General features: G+C 43.0%; 1 protein-coding gene across 2 annotated transcripts in view; it reads right to left on the bottom strand.

The window, feature by feature from the left end:
- Window positions 1–2,364: 2,364 nt before the first annotated feature.
- Window positions 2,365–22,755, bottom strand: part of SH2D4B (SH2 domain containing 4B) — a 103,505-nt gene continuing 83,114 nt past the window's right edge. For both annotated transcript variants that reach the window (XM_030797980.1, XM_030797981.1), the window contains exon 7: window positions 2,365–4,915. In XM_030797980.1, the coding sequence (XP_030653840.1) occupies window positions 4,827–4,915 (89 nt within the window). In that variant the 3' untranslated portion in view covers window positions 2,365–4,826. The remainder of the gene's footprint in view (window positions 4,916–22,755) is intronic.

The following is a 22,755-nucleotide window of genomic DNA, read 5'->3' as shown; positions in this document are numbered from 1 at the left end:
GCGTCCATTGACAGTTGAATGGATAAATAAAATGTGATATATACATACCATGGAATATTATTCAGCCTTAAAAAGGAAATTCTGACACATGCTACACATGGATGAACCTTGAAGACATTATGCTAAGTGAAATAAACCAGACACAAAAAAGACAAATTCTGTATTATTCCTCTTATGTGAGGTACCTAGAATAGTCAAACCCATAAAGACAGAAAGAAGAATGGTGATTGCCAGGAGTTTGGAGGAGGGGAGAATGGGGAGTTATGTTTAATGGGTACAGAGTTTCATTTTTGTAAGATGAAAAGTTTTCTGTGGATGGATGGTGGTGGCAGTTGTCTAACAATGTGAATGGACTCAGTGCCACTGAACCGTATACTTAAAAATGGTTAAAATGGTAAATTTTATATTATGTATATTTTACCACAATTTTTTTTAAAAAGTCATGTGGAATGACTGTTAGATCAATTTGTCTGATGTCCTCTCTAAAAAATATGGGTCTGCATGTGCTGGTTAGAAGAGTTTGAGTTTAGACACTTTCTCCTGTATGTTGTGGCTTGGCTCGGTTTAACTGTTTTGCAAGTCACAGAGCAGATTTGCAAGATGTGATTTCTGTTTTAATTCTCAGTTCCCCATCTCAGACTAGCTGTCGGCAGAGCTGTTTTTTACTTTCTCAATCTCATTTAGTTGTTTGCTTGTTTGTTTATTCGTCTTAACAACTGAAAGCAGTACAAGATTCGAGATTCCAACCCAAAGCTGCCAAAATTCTCACCACGGACTTTTCTATCATAGGGGTCCCCTAAAGGTTAAAGTGGGTCTTTGAAATGGGCACAATCTGTCTGTTCCTAATACGTAACAGATGTAATTCCATATCAACTATTCCGGGAACCCTAAAGAACTCAGATAAATATGGCATCACCTGATTTCCAGGACCTCACAGACTGAAGGGCAAAACATAAATACATAGTTATGTGTAGGAAATATAATAAATCTAGAAGGTAAATGATCATATGCCCATGTTAAATATCTACATAATTGTGATACTACTCACTTAACATTTGGTTAGAATCCTTTCACAAGGAAGAGAATCTTTTTCTAGAGATGAGATTCAAAATTAAAATGGAACACTACTAGAAAATTTAATACATTCACTTAGATTTCTCTGAAGCATAAACGATGGTGTTAAAAGAGTAGATTTAGATAAAGCAGAGAAAGAAAGCAAAATAATTCCTAACGGATGCGTCATAATTTTTTCTGTAAAGGGCCAGAGAGTAAATATTTAAGGCCTTATAGGCCATATGCAGCCAAAGACAATATGTAAACCAATAAGTATTGCTGAATCCCAATAAACCTTTATTTATGAAGCTGAAATTTGAATTTAATGTAATTTTCACAGGTCATAAAATATTCTTCTTAATTTTTTCCAACCATTTAAAAATGTAAAAACCATTTTTATCTCTCAGGCTGTAGAAACACGAGCAGCAGGCTGAATTTGGCCTGCGGCTATAATTTGCCAACCCCTGCTTTCAAGGCTGGCTTCTCCAAGTATAACCCATAGTCTGGCAGCATCAGCAACACCCAGGAGCTTGTCAGAAATACAGAACCTCATGCCCAATCCCAGATCCGCTGAAGGAGAACCTGCATTTTTAACAACCATCATGTGTTTGTTTACGCAGTTTAAGGTCCACTCAGACTGATACGTGACTGTGGTCAATCCCTGTGCTTCCCAAGCAATTGGGAATGTTCTGAACCTCTCTGTGCCTCAGTTTCCCCATGTACAAGATAAAGATGATCGCATTTTCTCCCTTAAGCATGGCTGTGAGAGTTCACGCATGCATGCGCACGCGCACACACACACACACACACACACACACACGGCTTAAAACAATATTTGTCATTACTATAACAAAATCTTCTGTTATTTTCACAGCCACCCTCTGAAATAGGCAATGTTCACCTAATTTGACAGAAGAAACTGTAGTCCAAAGAATATAGAAATTCATCTAGGATCGCAATTTAGTTCTGAGAATAATGATCAAAAGGACAAGAGGGGGACAAATGCCCCAGGCTCCCAGGTCTTCAAGCCCATGTTCCCCTCCTGGGGAACACTCTCCATAACCTCTCAGCTCTTGCCCCTTAGATGGTCCCTAAAAATACTTCTGCCACACAAGGATCTCCCCAAATCTGTACTCCAAGTTATCCTTTCATTCCTTGAAATTTATTTTCCATTAAGTTGCATAGTGTTTTTTTTTACAACTTCTCTTTCTAGTTATAGATTGTAAATTTTTCCTTTGCTGAGTCTTGGAGCTGACCAACTGTTTTTTATTATATTTGTAGGGCTCAGGGAAAAAAAAAGGCAATTCCTTTATTTGAGAATCCTGACATTTATTAGCATAATAAAACTCTCAAGATGAAATTACAGTTTTCCAGACAGTAATTTCATTTGCAGGACAACTTACAAGGGATTTATTTTAAAGCCAGGTAAAAAGGTAAAACCTAAAATATATGAGACATGCAGAAATTGCAGGCCCCAAATAAAATGAAATAAATGTGTTAGGGATGGAAAACCCAGCTGTTGTCTCTCACATATTAATTAGGGGTGACAGGAACAACAGCCCAGGGATTCAGGGTCTCAACCCATCTTGGTCTGCTTTCAAAGCTGCTGGTAGTTCTTGGAACAGAAGTTTCTTCCAACACCTTGAAAATCATCACATCATATCCCCTGACACATCACGGGCTAAGCACTAAGTTGTTGTTGTTAGCAATACCTTTTTCATTTGGACAGAGCTTTCATGTTTATCATTTAACTAACCCGCAAAAAAACCTAGTGACGGCCATACAGAAAATTCCCTTTTCAGTCATACCGAGGTTTACTGAAGTTAAATGACTTGGACAAAGTCACATAGTTGGTAAGTCAGAGAGCCAAAACTAAAACATCGTTCCTCTGGGTCCATAGAAATAAGGCAATTTTAATGATAATTTTAATGATAATCAATGAAAGCACATTAGAGTTCAGAAAGCAGGTTCCTTCCATCATTTCTCTTTATGCATGTAGTGAGACAGGCAGACTGGGGGAAGCCATGGAGCTGAGTTGCAAAATTGATATTATTGAACACTTCTGTATGATGGGTTCTTATCCTGGATTCCCCAAAAGGCAGAGCCTGTGGCAAAAGCTTATGAGCTGCTACTTCATTGAGAAGTGCAATCCCAGAGCAACAGGAGAGAGCAGGGCAAGGCAGAGAAGAAGAAAAAAACAGGGGCAGCGGGGTGTATACTGATCCGGCCACCACTTGGTTTCATCAGGACTGGTTGCTTGATCTTGCGTAGCTGTCTTCTAAAAGACCATACAAACAGATGCCTCTCAGAATAGTTCCTCCAGGAGGAAGAAGGGGGAAAAAGCGATCTACCAGCCTGTGACTCCCATTCATCCCAGATTCACCACATGGGGCATTCACTTCCCATCTCTTCTGTCTTATGCCTCTGCAGCAACGGGAGATGGGGCATGTGGCAAGCTACCATTGGCTTATGCTCACATGACACTGATCAACATAGGGAGGAAGAGCAGAACCCATGCAAAACTGGTTATAGTGCCAGTGGCCTGTGGTAGAGAAGTGACCAAGAATCTAAGGAATAGGTGAGGCAAAAGAAGAAGTGGGGCATAGATGTTTGATACAGCCATCAAGTAAAGTAAATCGTTCCCTAACATCCCTAGAGTCCATTCATTCTTTTCTTCTCACCAAACACAATGCTGCAAGGCATTATAATGCTAGTAAGTTCCAGGATGAGGATATGAACCCAAGTCTTCTTGACTGTAAAGACTGTAATCTTCTCTTCATCATATACTACCTCTGTGTATATGGCCATAATTGTGGAACACAAGTATGCACCAATAGATACCATCACTGAGAGTTATTGAGGAGTTATTGGGTGAGTCTTCTTGTTAATATAAGGAACATACTGAGATTAAGTTGACAAGGGAATTAAAAGGACAATGAGGACAGAGCTAATCATTGGAGTAACCTGCATAAAGAGGGCCACATCCCAGAGAGCAGAGGCCTCATCAGATTTCTAAAAAACCATTCTTGCAGTTGTAACTCACCCCAGGTCTTGAAGACATCTGTAGGATTACATAAAACCATTGCAAAACCAGGGCCAAAATACGATTCAAAGATAGAGGCAAGTGGCAAAAGAAGAGGTTAAATAAGGAAGGCAGGACAGTGTCAATCAGCTGCCCTGGAAACTGGGGCTTGCCTTAAATAATTCCAATGATAATATCAATGAGGGTAATAATGGAGATTATGAAAGATGCAGCATTTATGTCCTCCATAGAAATCCTTCATAATCTTCTATTATTGCCATGATTTTATAGAGTGGCGAGTAGGAAATAATTTACAAGAAACCACTGCTAATTTGTGTTGAAAAACTTTTAGAAGACATCCATTCATTCAACAAACATTTACTGAACGTCTACCATATGTTAAATTCAGGGTTCGGCACTGGAATTATTTTGGATTATTAAAACATGGTCCACGCACTGTAAGAGCTCAGTTTACGGAAGCCATGACAAACAGGCTTTTTCTTCTAAGGTCATAGCCAAGCTCTTCATGAAAGAGTTGCATGAGCTATTAGCAATTTCTGTTCTGATCACTGGGATGAGACCAGTAGCCCTATGCCATAGATGTCATATCCCTTGAGACATATTAATCTACTTTTTCCTCTGGATAGTGGTGGATCTTCCAGAAGGCCATAGGATGTGAGTTGAGAAGTTCTTAAACTGAGTTCAAAAACAGGATGCCAAAACGAATCCAACTGATAAGGAAAAAAATTATTCAAACAACAGATGGTAGTCTGGTGGGCTGTCCCTCTGTCCGCAGGGTTCCTGAAGTAACTCTCCTCCTGAAACAGTGATAATTTCCTCCTAAAAGGGAAAAAAAGGAAAATCCACTTATAATCAAGATAGAGAAATACACATCTATGAGAGAGAGAGAGAGTGGTTCAAGACAAAGAAACTAAGAATATGCATTTGTCTTCTCTCAGATTTCTAGAAATGACAGGAAAAAAATCTGCCTTTAAAAAGAAATAAATTCATAAAAAGTACTGGAAAATAAAAAGGAATGCCATCAACAAAGTGAAACATATTGAAGAATCCTTGAAAAACAAAAGACATGCAGGAGGGGCTTGTCAGAGGAGTCAATGTGGGACACCAGTTACAGCAAGGCGAGGAGGAGTTGAGGGACTCCAGTAGGTGTTTGCCTCAAGCAGGCTGGGGAATGAGGAGATGCACACAGTTCCTTGGAAGCCCCAAGAGACCCAAAAAGTTCAGACAGTCCCATGCCCAAAAGATGAGCCACTCACAGTCAACTCCAACCCCTACAGCATGAAGACACTGGATTTGGGAAACAAAACTGTATCCACTCATGATAGACAGAAAATTTAAAGTTGGAAGATCGTTTCATAGCCTAAAATTTATAGGCATTTAAGCAAAATTATAACCATAAAAGAAAGAGGCTGAACTCAACAACAGAAATGATTTCCAGGAAAATATCAAGTCTATAAAGCAAACAGAAGAGGCTTTAAGAGATGTGCATTAATCTCTCCTCAGCAGAATAAGAAATAAGTCATCCATGAAACGAGAATGGGCATTATTTAAAAAAAAAAAAAAAGAACCACTTAAAGAACCTGGAAACCAAAAGCATGACCATTTAAATTAAAAGGAAAAAATTTCAGTAGAAGAACTGAAAAGCAGAATGCTCATAACTAAAGAGCAATTCAGCAGCTGAAAGAAATGTCACATCAAAAAGAAAGAGATATCCTAATAGAAAAATGGACAAAGAATATGAAAGGATGACTCACAGAAGAAATCCAAGTGGCCATGAAATGTGTGAAAAGATCCTCTGCATCAGTGGTAATCAGACAAATGCAAACTAAACCACAGTAGATTCAGTGTCTGCCCATCTGATGGAGAAAAATGAAATGATTGATAGGCCCCAGTGTTGGCAGCAGTGCAGGGAAACAGCCTCATATAGTTTTGGCAGGAGACTGAACTGGCGCCACATTTTTGGAGGGCAATCTGGCAGATCTTTTCTAATTAAAATGTGCATACTCTTCTCTCCAGCAATTCCAGTTCCAGGACCCATCCTAGAGAAATACTGCACATGTATCCATAGTGACACACACAGGGAAGTCTCTACAGCACTGTTCAAGATCATGAAAAATCGGAAGCCAGAGAAGTGGCCATGAAAAGGAGAATGAGTAATTAAACTGTAATATGCATCCATACCATGGAATACCACATGGCATTTACAAGGTTTGGTATACGGATTAACACAGAAGAGCTCATAGATATATTTGAATGACAGCCAGCATGTCCTGAAATTACAAGTGTCAGGTATATTGTTTCAGCACTTCACATAGTGATGTTTCATTAAAACCTTACAGTGACCTTAAGAGTTGAGTGCTACTATTAAACCCACTTTACTAAGGCAGAAACTAAGGTGCAAAAGCTAAATAGTTGTCCAAAGTCAAACACGTAAGTTAGAATTTAAAACTCAGCAGCCTCATTCTAGGGACCATGCTTTTTAAAACTGCATTCAATTATTTAGTAAGCATGTTAAAAAATCAAGTCACTCATTTATATGTAAGGAAATATGCAACTTGGGCTGGGTGTGGTGGTGCGTGCCTATAGTCCCAGCTACTAGGGACGCTGAGGTGGGAGGATCACTTGAGCCCAGGATCTTGAGGTTACAGTGAGCTATGATCACACCACTGCACCCCAGCCTAAGCAACAGAGTAAGACCTTGTCTCAAAAAAGACTATGCAACTTATGTGAAAAATAACAAAACTATATATTTCCTTACGTACATAAGTTTTTATGTTACTGCTCAGGAGATACTTAGATAAGATACATGGCAAATTGATAAAGTAGAGGACGGAAATAGAGACTTGAAATGAATGAGGCTTTCACTTTGTATTGTATTTGATTTTTCTTAGAATGTAATCATGAATTAATTGTGTAATTAAAATTTTAACTTATAGAAGTTGGCCACCAGATGTCCACATTGTCATAAATGTTATCTCTCCTTAGTGTTAGAAATGAATTGTGAGTCTCAAAGATTTTGATTTGGAAGAGAATAAAGATCTTCAGAGATCTCTGGTCAAGCCTTTCTCTGGAATCTGTCCTGAGTGAGGGGCATTTATCCTTTGCTTGAAACACTTCCAGGGACAAGGAGCTCATCATTGCTAAAGCAGCTTCTAGGAAAAGCAAACAATATGGTTTAGTGGAAAAAGTACATTCTTTAGAGGCAGACAGCCTGAGGCTTAACTCCTGGTCCTAACCATGAAAACTTAGCCCTGGTTTCCTAATCTGTGGAATGGGGTTAAGATGCCTCCCTCAGGCGTCTGCCATTGCTGAGGCTTGAGTAGGTAAACAAAGTGGATGGGGAAGCTGGAACTGGGTGGAGCCCACCGCAGCTCATCAAGGCCTGCTGCCTCTGTAGACTCCACCTCTGTGGGCAGGGCATAGCTGAACAAAAGGCAGCAGAAACTTCTGCACTTAAACGTCCCTGTCTGACAGCTCTGAAAAGAGTAGTGGTTCTCCCAGCATGGTGTTTGAGCTCTGAGAACAGACAGACTGCCTCCTCAAGTGGATCCCTGACCCCTGTATAGCCTAACTGGAAGACACCTCCCAGTAGGGGCCGACTGACACCTCATACAGGCAAGTGCCCCTCTGGGATGAAACTTCGAGAGGAAGGATCAGGCAGCAATATTTGCTGTTCTGCAATATTTGCTGTTCTGCAGCCTCTGCTGGTGATACCCAGGCAAAGAGGGTCTGAAGTGGACCTCCAGCAAACTCCAACAGACCTGCAGCTGAGGGACCTGACTGTTAGAAGGAAAACTAACAAACAGAAAGGAATAGCATCAACATCAACAAAAACGACATCCACACCAAAACCCCATCTGTAGGTCACCAATATCAAAGACCAAAGGTAGATAAAACCACAAAGATGGGGAGAAACCACAGCAGAAAACCTGAAAATTCTAAAAACCAGAGCATCTCTTCTCCTCTAAAGGATCACAGCTCCTCACCAGCAAGAGAACAAAGCTGGAGGAAGAATGACTTTGATGAGCTGACAGAAGTAGGCTTCAGAAGGTCGGTAATAACAAACTTCTCTGAGCCAAAGGATGTTCAAACCCATCGCAAGGAAGCTAAAAGCCTTGAAAAAAGATTAGATGAATGGCTAACTAGAATAAACAGTGTAGAGGAAACCTTAAATGACCTGATGGAGCTGAAACCCATGACACAAGAACTATGTGATGCATACACAAGCTTCAGTAGCCAATTTGATCAAGTGGAAGAAAGGGTATCAGTGATAGAAGATCAAATTAATGAAATAAAGCGAGAAGAGAAATTTAGAGAAAAAAGAATAAAAAGAAATGAACAAACCCTCCAAGAAATATGGGACTACGTGAGAAGACCAAATCTGCGTTTGATTGGTGTACCTAAAAGTGACGAGGAGAATGGAACCAAGTTGGAAAACACTCTGCAGGATATCATCCAGAACTTCCCCAACCTAGCAAGGCAGGCCAACATTCAAATTCAGGAAATACAGAGAATACCACAAAGATACTCCTCGTGAAGAGCAACCCCAAGACACATAATTGTCAGATTCACCAAGGTTGAAATGAAGGAAAAAATGTTAAGGGCAGCCAGAGAGGAAGGTCGGGTTACCCTCAAAGGGAAGCCCATCAGACTAACAGCAGATCTCTCCGCAGAAACTCTACAAGCCAGAAGAGAGTGGGGGTCAATATTCAACATTTTTAAAGAGAAGAATTTTCAACCAAGAATTGCATATCCAGCCAAACTAAGCTTCATAAGTGAAGGAGAAATAAAATACTTTACACACAAGCAAATGCTGAGATTTTGTCACCACCAGGCCTGCCTTACAAGAGCTCCTGAAGGAAGCACTAAACGTGGGAAGGAACAACCAGTACCAACCACTGCAAAAGCATCCCTAATTGTAAAGACCATTGATGCTAGGAAGAAACTGCATCAACTAACAGGCAAAATAACCAGCGAACATCATAATGACAGGATCGAATTCACACATAACAATATTAACCTTAAATGTAAATGGGCTAAGTGCCCCCAATTAAAAGACACAGACTGGCAAATTGGATAAAGAGTCAAGAACCATCAGTGTGCTGTATTCAGGAAACCCATCTCACATGCAGAGACATATAGGCTCAAAATAAAGGGATGGAGGAAGATCTACCAAGCAAATGAAAAGCAAAAAAAAGCAGGGGTTGCAATCCTAGTCTCTGATAAAACAGACTTTAAACCAACAAAGATCAAAAGAGACAAAGAAGGCCATTACATAATGGTAAAGGGATCAATTCAACAAGAAGAGCTAACTATCCTAAATTTATATGCACCCAGTACAGGAGCACCCAGATAAAGCAAGTCCTTGGAGACCTACAAAGAGACTTAAGACTCCCACACAATAATAATGGGAGACTTTAACACCCCACTGTCAATATTAGACAGATCAATGAGACAGAAGGTTAACAAGGATATCCAGGACTTGAACTCAGCTCTGCACCAAGCAGAACTAATAGACATCTACAGAACTCTCCACCCCAAAATCAACAGAATATACATTCTTCTCAGCACCACATCACACATGTTCCAAAATTGACCACATAGTTGGAAGTAAAGCACTCATCAGCAAATGTAAAAGAACAGAAATCACAACAAACTGTCTCTCAGACCACAGTGCAATCAAATTAGAACTCAAGACTAAGAAACTCACTCAAAACTGCACAACTACATGGAAAGTGAACAACCTGCTCTTGAATGACTACTGGGTAAATAACTAAATGAAGGCAGAAATAAAGTTCTTCTTTGAAACCAATGAGAACAAAGACACAACGTGCCAGAATCTCTGGGACACATTTAAAGCAGTGTGTAGAGGGAAATTTATAGCACTAAATGCCCACAAGAGAAAGCAGGAAAGATATAAAATCAACACATTAATATCACAACTGAAAGAACTAGAGAAGCAAGAGCAAACAAATTCAAAAGCTAGCAGAATGCAAGAAATAACCAAGATCAGAGCAGAACTAAAGGAGATAGAGACACAAAAAACCCTTCAAAAAATCAATGAATCCAGGAGCTGGTTTTTTGAAAAGATCAACAACATTGATAGACCACTAGCAGGACTAATAAAGAAGAAAAGAGAGAAGAATCAAATAGATGCAATAAAAAATGATAAAGGGGATATCACCACCAATCCAACAGAAATACAAACTACCATCAGAGAATACTACAAACACCTCTACGCAAATAAACTAGAAAATCTAGAAGAAATGGACAAATTCCTGGACACATACACCCTCCCAAGACTAAACCAGGAAGTTGAATCACCAAATAGACCAATAACAGGTTCTGAAATTGAAGCAATAATTAATAGCCTACCAACCAAAAAAAGTCCAGGACCATATGGATTCACAGCTGAATTCTACCAGAGGTACAAAGTGGAGCTGGTTCCATTCCTTCTGAAACTATTCCAATCAACAGAAAAAGAGGGAATCCTCTCTAACTCATTTTATGAGGCCAACGTCATCCTGATACCAAAGCCTGGCAGAGACACAACAAAAAAAGAGAATTTTAGACCAATATCCCTGATGAACATCGATGTGAAAATCCTCAATAAAATACTGGCAAACAGAACCCAGCAGCACATCAAAAAGCTTATCCACCACGTTCAAGTCGGCTTCATCCCTGGGATGCAAGGCTGGTTCAACATATGCAAATCAATAAATGTAATCCATCACATAAACAGAACCAATGACAAAAACCACATGATTATCTCAATAGGTGCAGAAGAGGCCTTTGACAAAATTCAGCAGCCCTTCATGCTAAAAACTCTCAATAAACTAGGTACTGATGGAACGTATCTCAAAATAATAAGAGCTATTTATGGCAAACCCACAGCCAATATCATATTGAATGGGCAAAAACTGGAAGCATTCCCTTTGAAAACTGGCACAAAACAGGAATGCCCTCTCTCACCACTACTATTCAACATAGTGTTGGAAGTTCTGGCCAGGGCAATCAGGCAAAAGAAAGAAATAAAGGGTATTCAATTAGGAAAAGAGGAAGTCAAATTGTTCCTGTTTGCTGATGACATGATTGTATATTTAGAAAACCCCATCATCTCAGCCCAAAATCTCCTTAAGCTGATAAGCAACTTCAGCAAAGTCTCAAGATACAAAATCAATGTGCAAAAATCACAAGCATTCCTATACACCAACAACTGACAAAAGAGAGAGCCAAATCATGAGTGAACTCCCATTCACAATTGCTACAAAGAAAATAAAATACCTAGGAATCCAACTTACAAGGGATGTGAAGGACCTCTTCAAAGAGAACTAAAAACCACTGCTCAACAAAATAAAAGAGGACACAAATGGAAGAACATTCCATGCTCATGGATGGAAAGAATCAATATCATGAAAATGGCCATACTGCCCAAGGTAATTTATAGATTCAATGCCATCCCCATCAAGCTACCAATGACTTTCTTCACAGAATTGGAAAAAACGACTTTAAAGTTCATATGGAACCAAAAAAAAAGCCTGCATTGCCAAGACAATCCTAAGCAAAAGAACAAAGCTGGAGGCATCATGCTACCTGACTTCAAACTATACTACAAGGCTACAGTAACCAAAACAGCATGGTACTGGTACCAAAACAGAGATATAGACCAATGGAGCAGAACAGAGGTGTCAGAAATAATGCCGCATATCTACAACCATCTGATCTTTGACAAACCTGACAAAAACAAGAAATGGGGAAAGGATTCCCTATTTAATAAATGGTGCTGGGAAAACTGGCTAGCCATACATAGAAAGCTGAAACTGGATCCCTTCCTTATACCTTATACAAAAATTAATTCAAGATGGATTAAAGACTTAAACATTAGACCTAAAACCATTAAAAACCCTAGAAGAGGCCGGGCGCGGTGGCTCACGCTTATAATCCCAGCACTTTGGGAGGCCGAGGCGGGCGGATCACAAGGTCAGGAGATCGAGACCATGGTGAAACCCCGTCTCTGCTAAAAATACAAAAAATTAGCTGGGTATGGTGGTGGGCGCCTGTAGTCCCAGCTACTTGGAGAGGCTGAGGCAGAAGAATGGCATGAACCCAGGAGGTGGAGCTTGCAGTGAGCTGAGATTGCGCACTGCACTCCAGCCTGGGCAACAGAGCGAGACTCCGTCTCAAAAAAAAAAAAAAAAAAAAAAAAAAAAACCCTAGAAGAAAGCCTAGGCAATACCTTTCAGGACATAGGCATGGGCAAGGACTTCATGACTAAAACACCAAAAGCAATGGCAACAAAAGCCAAAATAGACAAATGGGATCTAATTAAACTAAACAGCTTCTGCATAGCGAAAGAAACTACCATCAGAGTAAACAGGCAACCTACAGAATGGGAGAAAATTTTTGCAATCTACCCATCTGACAAAGGGCTAATATCCAGAATCTACAAAGAACTTAAACAAATTTACAAGAAAAAAACCAAACAATCCCATCAAAAATTGGGCAAAGGATACGAACAGACCCTTCTCAAAAGAAGACATCTATGCAGCCAACAGACACATGAAAAAATGTTCATCATCACTGGTCATCAGAGAAATGCAAATCAAAACCACAATGAGATACCATCTCATGCCAGTTAGAATGGCAATCATTAAAAAGTCAGGAAACAACAGGTGCTGGAGAGGATGTGGAGAAATAGCAACACTTTTACACTGTTGGTGGAAGTGTAAACTAGTTCAACCTTTGTGGAAAACAGTGTGGCAATTCCTCAGGGATCTAGAACTAGAAATACCATTTGACCCAGCGATCCCATTACTGAGTATATACCCAAAGGATTATAAATCATGCTACTATAAAGACACATGCACACATATGTTTATTGCAGCACTAGTCACAATAGCAAAGACTTGGAACCAACCAGAATGTCCATCAATGATAGACTGAATTAAGAAAATGTGGCACATATACACCATGGAATACTATGCAGCCATAAAAAAGGATGAGTTCCTGTCCTTTGCAGGGACATGGATGAAGCTGGAAACCATCATTCTCAGCAAACTATCACAAGGACAGAAAACCAAACACCACATGTTCTCACTCACAGGTGGGAAGTGAACAATGAGAACACTTGGACACAGGACAGGGAACATCACACACCGGGGCCTGTTGTGGGGTGGAGGGCAGGGGGAGGGATAGCATTAGGAGAAATACCTAATGTAAATGACAAGTTAATGGGTGCAGCAAACCAACATAGCACATGTATACCTGTGTAACAAACCTGCATGTTGTGCACATGTACCCTAGAACTTAAAGTATAATAAAAAAAATAAATAAATAAATAAAAAGATGCCTCCCTCACAGATCTATTGGTAAGATTAAATAAGAGCATGGATGTAGAGCAATAGGTTCAGTGCTTGACACAGAGAACATGCCAATGTCCTCACATCCCCTCTCTTTTGCTTTCCTCTGTTAGAAGGCTCTTCCCAACACGGAGAAATTGACCTTGATCCTGGTTAGTCCAGTTTCCAGGCAGTACTCCACAATCAGTGCCTGAGTATCTGTGAATGGGTGATTCTCCATGTGTATTATTCATAAGGTCAAGGGCTGTCCCTGAAGTTCTAGGGACCTCCATGAAGAGATAAAGAGAGAGCAATACAAACCTAAGAGTCCCTATTATAGCAAAACCCCAGTGAGACCGTCAAGTCATTCTGTGAAACCATCTATACCCACAAAGCTTGGTTAGATGTCGGACACCTGAGCTACCACCACTCTGCCCCTCGGAATCCTTCGTCCTGCCCTTCCAGGTCACTGAGTTCCATCTCTGGCTTTCTCCCAGTTACTAATGATGCCAACCGCCACACGAACATAAACGTTGCTTCTTACTACATACACTGCCTGGAAGACAACATCTTTCCCAATATAGGGTCCATGGCAGGAGGACAAATAACAAAAAGAATGCCAAGAAACAAGACTTTCCGTAAGCACTTCACAGTCACGAAGCGCTGCTACGTACTTGACTTAATTTAATGCTCACAGGGTCCAAGCTAAGTATTATTTACATCCATTTGCCTGAGTAGGACGCTGACACTTGGTAAGACTAAGGTGCGGGCTCAAGGTCACACATGTACTAAGTGGTTAAGCTGGAGTTCAAATAAGAGACATGGTAACTCCACCACTAGAAAAGCTTCTCTAACCACAGGGTTGCCTACTGCACTTCAGCTAACTCTCAGAAGCTGCTAGAGGCCTGGCTTGGAGTTCCTCGTGAGAGACATTCTTGGGAATGAGTTGGAGATGAGACCCAGGCTTGGAGAAAGGGATGATCATCCAGTCCTTGTGTTAACAGGAGGGAGCACTCAGGTACCCAAGGTGAGAAGAGGCCTGAGGACCAGGGTGAGAGGTGCCCGCATGCCCCAGAGAGTGAAGCAGAGAGCAGAACAGTGGGCCCTAAGGCCCAGTGTGGACAACCTCTGGTCTCTTCTGCCCTGATGCTCTACATCTCTGAGACCCTCCAGCCCCACTGCCCAGAGCCAGCAGCCTTGCTTCTCCTGCTCTAGCTCTCTCTTCAGCTCGAATTTCCACCAGTTCCCCCTCCCCCCCCATTAGTATCCCTGTGAGGGATACCTTATGGAAATCAACGAGATCCGTGAGCGTTGCATGGCGATTGGGGTCCACTCCCAGGAAGCTGTAAAAATCCCCAGAGGCATCCACAAGAAAGTGTTTGAACCCTTTCTGCAGGCGGTAGGAGAGGGTGTAACCCCAGATTTTCTCACTGACCCGGACCAGGAATGCTCCCTCAGTCATGTTCTCCAGGAGATCTTCTGCATCTTCTCGGCTAATAATTCCTGATTTAAAATAGAAGAAAAAAACAAAAACACAGCCGGTTCTGCAACTGCCTCCCCCACGATTCTCCACTCCTCCCTGCCCCTCACCCTGTGGCTCAGTGCACATGCCATCCACACACTCCAGGGTGCCAGGAAGGAAAGAGCCTCAAGGGCTAGCCAAGCACATGCCTCTTTCCACAGAGAGGGCATCCTGGCCCAGCGCCACCCGCCGTGAGCCTGGGGGCAGAGTTTCTACTAGGACCTAAGTTGAGCATGCTTTCCTCCACATTGAGCCACAGTGCTTTTGATTAATTGGGTAAGCAAGGAATTAGTAGTGAGCTGTGATTATAGCATTATTGATTATAAATATAAGTCAGCAGGCTTGTGAAAATCCTTAAGAGGCCTGCTTTAAAGACTAGTCCAGAATGGCTGTTGATGACTAACTCACTTATTTCTCTAGTACCATAAATAAGCACCTAAAAATAGGGTTTTCCCTTAAAAAGTAAAAAGACTTCTTCCAAATACCTGTGGACACCAGGCAAAACGTTTCTTAATAGGGGCATAGAATCAAGCTTCACTTCAGCTCAAAGATCAAAACTTTCTAAGGACTTGCAGTCCTACACAATGCAGTTCCATCACAATGTGGAATTCTGGTTGGCCTTGGAGTCGTTGATATGCTGGTAGCAATCCCCTGAAATGCTCTCAGGGAGCTGCTGTCATCTGGGTGATATAGGAGGGGTGATGTAGAACAGGTTCCAGAGGCAAGTAGGTGGGAAGAGGAGGGGAAGCCAGAAGACCTGGATTACCCCCACCCCTGACCTCTGCCAACCTGGCTATGGAATTTTCAGCCAAGCCCTCAAGGTCTCCAGTGTCCTTTGACATTTAGATGATCATAACCCAAATACTTAAAAGGTATGTTATGACTTTCAAGTTGAATAAAGTACTCAAACTCATTTCATACATGGAGAATAGCTGTGGAGCTGCTGGACCCTGTTAGCATCTGTTATTCTGGAGGAGAGGTGAATTGCAACACATTCTCCCTTTGCTCACCCATGGACTTACCCTTTCCACACTGTCAGTGATAGGCATGGGGATAGAGTGGCTGGGCTGCCCATCTCCATGACCCTGAGAGGCTCTGCACACCTGTGACTTCTCCCCAATCCCCGAAGCCACTCCCAAGCGAGCCGCAGTCAGGCTCCCCTCCCATCACTCTCCTGCCTCACAGGGCACACTCAAGACTTCCCTTGTGCCCAAGGCAGAGGACACAGAGGCAACCACATTCCCAAATGCTCCACCCTTTAAAGACAATTGGCGCAACCAGGGGCCACCTATTTCCTCCTTGCCCAGGATTTACAGCAAGAGGCATCCAAGCCAGCCACCCCTCCCCAGCAAAGCTCTAGAAGCAGAAAAGGAGGAAGAGTAAGACAAGGAACGAAGTGAGGAGCCCTTTCGCCACAGGGCACCTGAAAAATAAACACTGGCCCATGCAAGAGGGAGGATGCACCCCGCTGCTTCCCCCCAGAAGGCCTTGGGGGCTTCATGCAAAAAAGTAGGGACAGCCAAAAGAGGACCGGAAGGGAAAGTCCAGGATCCCTCAAAACTTGGCACTGTCCTTCACCTACCTCCCTGCCCCAACACCAGAACACCTGGGCCCTAAAAGAGGCTGCAGCAGGGAGATAAGTAAGGGGGGCCAGAGGTGGGGCCAGGGCCTAGGAGGAAGAAGGACCAGAAGATGTCACCCTCATCCCCACTCCAAGCACCTCAAGCTGATATGGTAGCGGGGCTAGGGTTGGGGAGGAGGGGAGTGTTACTAGGGTGGGAGACTACAGTCAAATTAAATACGATTCTACTTTTTTTTATTTTAAACAAGTATCTTTATTGTAACGTTTATTACTTTTTCATTGATGAATAAAAACTATATATATTTATGGTGTACATGACATTTTGATATATGTATGCACTGTGGGATGGCTAAATCAATCTACTTAAGATTAACGTACGCTTTACCTCACATATTTTCTGTGGTGAGAACACTTAAAAATCTACCCTCTTGGCTGGGTACAGTAGCTCACACCTGTAATCTCAGCACTTTGGGAGACTGAGGTGGGAGGATCACCTGAGCCCAGTAGTTCAAGACCAGCCTAGGCAACATAGCCCATGTTGTCTCCACACTTTTTGTGGAGACAACTATCTCCACAAAAAAATTTAAAAATAACTTGGGCATGACGATGCTACACCTACTTGGAAGACTGAGGCAAGAGGATCATTTGCACCCAGGAGTTCAAGGCTGCAGTGATCTGTGATCATGCTACTGTACTCTAGCCTGGGTAACAGAGCAAGACCCTGTCTCAAATAAACAAACAAAAACTCTCTTGGCAATTTTCAAGTATACAATATATCATTAATTGTAGTTAACATGCTGTACAATAGATCTCTTGAACTTATTCCTCCTGTCTAAATGAAATTTTATGTCCTTTGACCAACATCTCCCCAGTGCCTGCCTCTCCCAGCCCCTGGTAACCACCATTCCACTTTCTGCTTCTGGAAGTTCAATGTTTTTAGATTCCACATATAAGTGAGATCATAAGGTATTTGTCTTTCTGTGCCTGACTTATTTCACTTAGCATAATATCCTCTAGGTTCATCCATGTTGTCACAAATGACATGATTTCACTCTTTTTAAAGGCCAAATACTATTCCATTGTGCACATACACCACATCTCTTTATCCATTCAACTGTTAATAGACACTTAGGTTGGGCCTGGTGTGGTGGCTCATGCCTATAATACCAGCACTTTAGGGGGCCAAGGTGGGAGGTTCGCTTGAGCCCAGGAATTCAAAACCAGCCTGGGCAACATAGCAAGGCCCTGAATCTACAAAAATACAAAAAATTAGTTGGGCATGGTGGCACATGCCTGTGGTCCCAGCTACTCAGGAGGCTGAGGTGAGAGAATCACATGAGCCCAGGAATTCAAGGCTGCAGTGAGCTATGATCATGCCACTACACTCTAGCCTGGACAACAGAGCAAGGCCCTATTTCAAAAATAAATTAATAAATAAACAAATACTTCCATTGATTCCCTATCTTGCCTATTGTGAATAATGCTACAATCAACATGGCAGTATAGATATCTCTTCGACATACTGATTTCATATCCTTTGAATAAATACCCAGTAATGGGGTTGCTGAGATTATGGGGTACTTCTATTTTAATTTGTAAGTATTTTCATGCTTGAAGAGAATGTGCAAGGGGTCTCTTTCCTCCAACATTTGCCAACACATGTTATTTTGGGGACTTGACTTTTAACATGCCAAAATGACCAGTAATACCAAAGTGACGACGTCATGTGTCTCACCCACCTAAAACCCTTGAGCAGCTTCCCCTGACTTCCAGCAGAGCCCAGGCGCAGGCACAGCAGAGAGCAGGCTCTATGCCCCGCCTCATCCTACCCCTCTGGGCTCATCGCACTGTTCGGTACTGGCTGCTCCCCCAAGCCGAACTTGGACTGAGGCCACATCCCAGCCTCCTTCACTCCAGCTGACCCTGACTCCTCATTGAAAGCCTCATCCTCTTCTCTCCCCAGAATCATGGGCTATGGGCAGCCTACACTCTACCTTTGTGCAAGTTAGGAAAAGATGACCTGAGTAACTGAATTAGAAAAATGTGCCTCTCTGAGCCAAAACCACAAAGCTTACAGCTTGATTGGGAAAGGCAGTGCCTGCATATCAATCTTCTGTTCTCCCCAACTATCCTCACCCCTCAGGTCCCCCAGTTCAGTGTGCAACCTGCTCAGCTGATCAGGAAATCCTTTATCTCCCAGGAGACTGTCTTGGATATCCCACATTTGGGTTTTCACGACATCCTGCCAAAACCTCACAGTAGATTATAAATAGGCTGTAAGCCACTCAAGGCTGGGGCCATTGGCTGCCATAGGAGCAAGCTGCCCAGGCCTCCCTCCAAGACAGAGACCTGTTGCTGGGAGCAGCATCGTGCCTTTCAGGATCGTCCATGGGGTCATGTTCTCCCCAGGATGCTTCTAGCCAAGGGCAGGGCACAGGGGTACTAGAGCCACCATTCGTATCCAAGGCAGGACTCCTCTAGCAGGCAGTCTTTGCTCTGGGGCTCTCGATCAGCCTGGCCAAGATTTTTCTCTGAGCTGTACTCCAGGAGCAGGCTCACTTACCAATCATCCTTCTCCCCTCTCTCCCTCCACAGGTGTCAGATGTGTACCATGTTCTGAAGACTCTCCACCTTCTCCAGCACCCTCCCCCTTTGTCCTTCACAGGCATTTCCTCCAATCAATCTTTCCTCTTCTGCTTCACAGAAGACCTGACAGACACAGACACCTCATCTTTACATCCTCCATGCCTGGGACATTGGCAGGGATTCTGCAGCAGTGATCAAGAGCACAGACACAAATCATAGCCTAGAGACTTGTTCCATGGGTGGCCTTGAGAGCAGGTGAGTTCGACCTCTCTGAAACCGAGTTTGATGTCCTCATCTATTAAGTGGTAGTGATATTAACAGCTACATCTTAAGGCTGTTTGAGAATTAATAAGTTAATGCATGAATATGTTTAGCACAGTGCTTAAAAAATCACAATAAATATCTAATACAATATAACTAGCTGCATTGGATGCACTAAATATTCTACCCATGTGTTAGTGCTGCAGACTGTCTGGTGCTGGTAGCTGCAGTGGTCATAGGACTGTCAGGCTGTGTCCCCCCAACAACCCCTGACACACACACACTCAATTCTCTCAAACATGGGCTGCTGAAGGTGACTTCCTTCTAAGGGGCCCCAGCCTGCACCATAAACTTAGCTGGGCCATTTCTGGGAGACTGTCCAGGTCTCTGTGAATTCTGCCTCCTCTTTGATATTGCTGATATAGTTTGGATGTTTGTCCCCTCTAAATCTCATGTTGAATTGTAATCTGCAGTGTTGGAGGTGGGGCTAGTGGGAGGTGATTTCTCATGAATGGTTTAGCACCATCCCCTTGATTAGCATCAGGATTACCTCAGGATAGTGAGTGAGTTCTTGTGAGATCTGGTTGTTTAAAAGTCTGTAAGATCTTCCCCCTCACTCTCTCTCTCTTGCACACCCTCTCGCCGTGTGATATGCTGGCTTCCCCTTTGCCTTCCATCATGGATTGGAAGCTTCCTGAGGCCTCACTGGAAGCCAAGCAGATGCTAGGGCCATACTTCCTGCACAGCCTATAGAACTGGGAGTCTATTAAACCTCTTTTCTATATATTAGTAAGTTACCCAGTCTTGGGTATTTCTTTTTTTTTTTTTTTTTTTGAGATAGAGTCTCACTCTGTCACCCAGGCTGGGGTGCAGTGGCACGATCTCGGCTCACTGCAACCTCCACCTCCCAGATTCAAGCAATTCTCCTGCCTCAGGCTCCTGAGTAGCTGGGATTACAGGCATGCAGCACCATGCCTGGCTAATTTTTGTATTTTTAGTAGAGACGGGCTTTCACCATGTTGGTCAAGCTGGTCTCAAACTCCTGACCTCATGATCCACCCGCCTCAGCCTCCCAAAGTGCTGGGACTACAGGCATGAGCCACTGCGCCCAGCTGGGTATTTCTTTATAGCAATGCAACAATGGCCTAATACATTTGCCTAGAAATCAAAATTGCAATTTGGCACAAAATCAAAGGTAATATAACCTCATAGTTCAGGATAGCAAACAGCGTTCCATAGAAAACCCAACCCCTTAAGAGAATTAGTGTAGGATGCTTGCAAGGAGAAGCTATGTTTTCCTTCTCCATTTGCTTTGCCCTCTGTATAAGTCCGTTTTCACGCTCCTGATAAAGACATACTTGAGACTAGGCAATTTTAAAAAGTTTATCGAACTTACAGTTCCACATGGCTGGGGAAGCCTCACAATCATGGCGGAAGGCAAGGAGGAGCAACTCACATCTTACGTGGATAGCAGCAGGCAAAGAGAGAAGCTTCTGTAGGGAACCTCCCCCTTATAATACCATCAGATCTCATGAGACTTATTTGCTGTCACGAGAATAGCACAGGAAAGACCTGCTGCCATTACTCAGTTACCTCCCACTGGGTCACTCCTGAACGCATGGGAATTCAAGATGAAATTTGGGTGGGGACACAGCAAAACCATATCACCCTCTCATCTCTCTCTCCCCCTGGATTGCCTCTCAGCCAACTGCAGAGTGTCTGGGAAATAAGCATGAATCATCACCCACCTCTGCTTCTTCTGAGCACTCTACAACCTCCTGGCTGAGGAAACAGGGGAAGGCCCTACCTCATCCCTTCCAGCTGGGGAGCTAGCATACTGTCCCAATCCTTGAAACTTCCTCACTCTGCTAATGACTGGGCCAGGCTAAGGGATGCATCCTAACCAGCCAACGCTCCAGGGTGACAATTTTAGAATGAATATTGGAGAATGCAACTGAAGATTGATTATGAGCCAGTTCTCATTCCCAGACAATGGTAAACATTGTTTTTCCTATAGTTTCCAGGAACATTTTCTCTCCCTGCTTCCTTCCTTTTCTCCTTCCTCCCTTTAATAAATATGTATGAAGCACCATCTAGAAGCCGGGCCCCAAATTGGGCACCTGGGAGTCAGCAGTGAATGAGACACAGTTCTTGCCTTCTAGAAGCTCTGACTCTGGACAGATATGAAGATTGATGGGAATTTTTTAATATAAAAATACAAGACTGGCCGGGCACGGTGGCTCACGCTTGTAATCCCAGCACTTTGGGAGGCCGAGGCGGGCGGATCACGAGGTCAGGAGATCGAGACCATGATGAAACCCTGTCTCTACTAAAAATACAAAAAAAAAATTAGCCGGGCGTGGTGGCGGGCGCCTGTAGTCCCAGCTACTCGGAGAGGCTGAGGCAGGAGAATGGCGTGAACCCGGGAGGCGGAGCTTGCAGTGAGCCGAGATTGCACCACTGCACTCCAGCCTGGGCCACAGAGCGAGACTCCGTCTCAAAAAAAAATACAAGGCTAACTGTGAGCAATGGTGATAAAGGCCACATAAGCTGTTGGCTTAGGCACTGTGACTGCACCTAGCGGAGGCACCCCACCCAGTTCTGGAGCCCAGCGGCAGAAGTGATGGTTAGACTGAGTCCAGAAAGGGACAAGAGGGGGCAAGGCAAGGAGAGAAGATTGCAAAAGTCATTAGCATGTGGCTCTTTGTGGCTGGAGGGAGGGCTAAGATGGGAGCTGGGCAGTGGCCAGAGGTGTATGATAGGCAGCAGTCAAGCTCCAAAGGGCTCTCCATACCATTGAAAGGATTAATTCTGAGGGCAGTGGACAGCCACTGATGTTTCCTATACAGAAGAAAGATACAAGAATGTTCAAGTGTGGAAAATGGATTGAAGGATTATGGTTCAGAGCCAAGGATTTCAGCTCAGTGAGGGCTTCCTCACTTAAGAATTGCTTCATGGCTACATTTCACAGTGTACCATTGATATCTGGCTCTCTGACCCCTGCCCTCCCAGAAATGGCTTCCATTTTGAGGCATAGAGGTTAAAAGACAGACTGAGGCTCCTGTGAGACACTTATGTCACAGCCAGCACTGGGCACCATCTGGGGCCTCTGTGACCCTTCTCCTTTGGTCTTCCTACCAACCCTGTCATCACCAGTTCACAACTGAGGACACTGAATGTCAGGAAAAGAAAGGATTCACCCAAAGTCACAGAGCTTAATAGTCACAGAGAATCTATTAAGTGGTGGAGGCAGATCTGAACTCAGGTCCTCGGACTCCAAGTCCGGAGCTCTCTCTGTTCTATACAATGTTGTCTCATGCAAAGGATGGTAAATGCTGTGAAATAAACAAGAAGGAAGAGGTTGAGAAAT

The sequence above is a fragment of the Nomascus leucogenys genome, chromosome 18 (assembly GCF_006542625.1).
Source record: "Nomascus leucogenys isolate Asia chromosome 18, Asia_NLE_v1, whole genome shotgun sequence".
In the NCBI taxonomy this organism is placed as follows: Eukaryota; Metazoa; Chordata; class Mammalia; order Primates; family Hylobatidae; genus Nomascus; species Nomascus leucogenys.
Note: the sequence above shows the minus strand (reverse complement) of the source record. Positions and strands in the feature narration are given on the sequence as shown.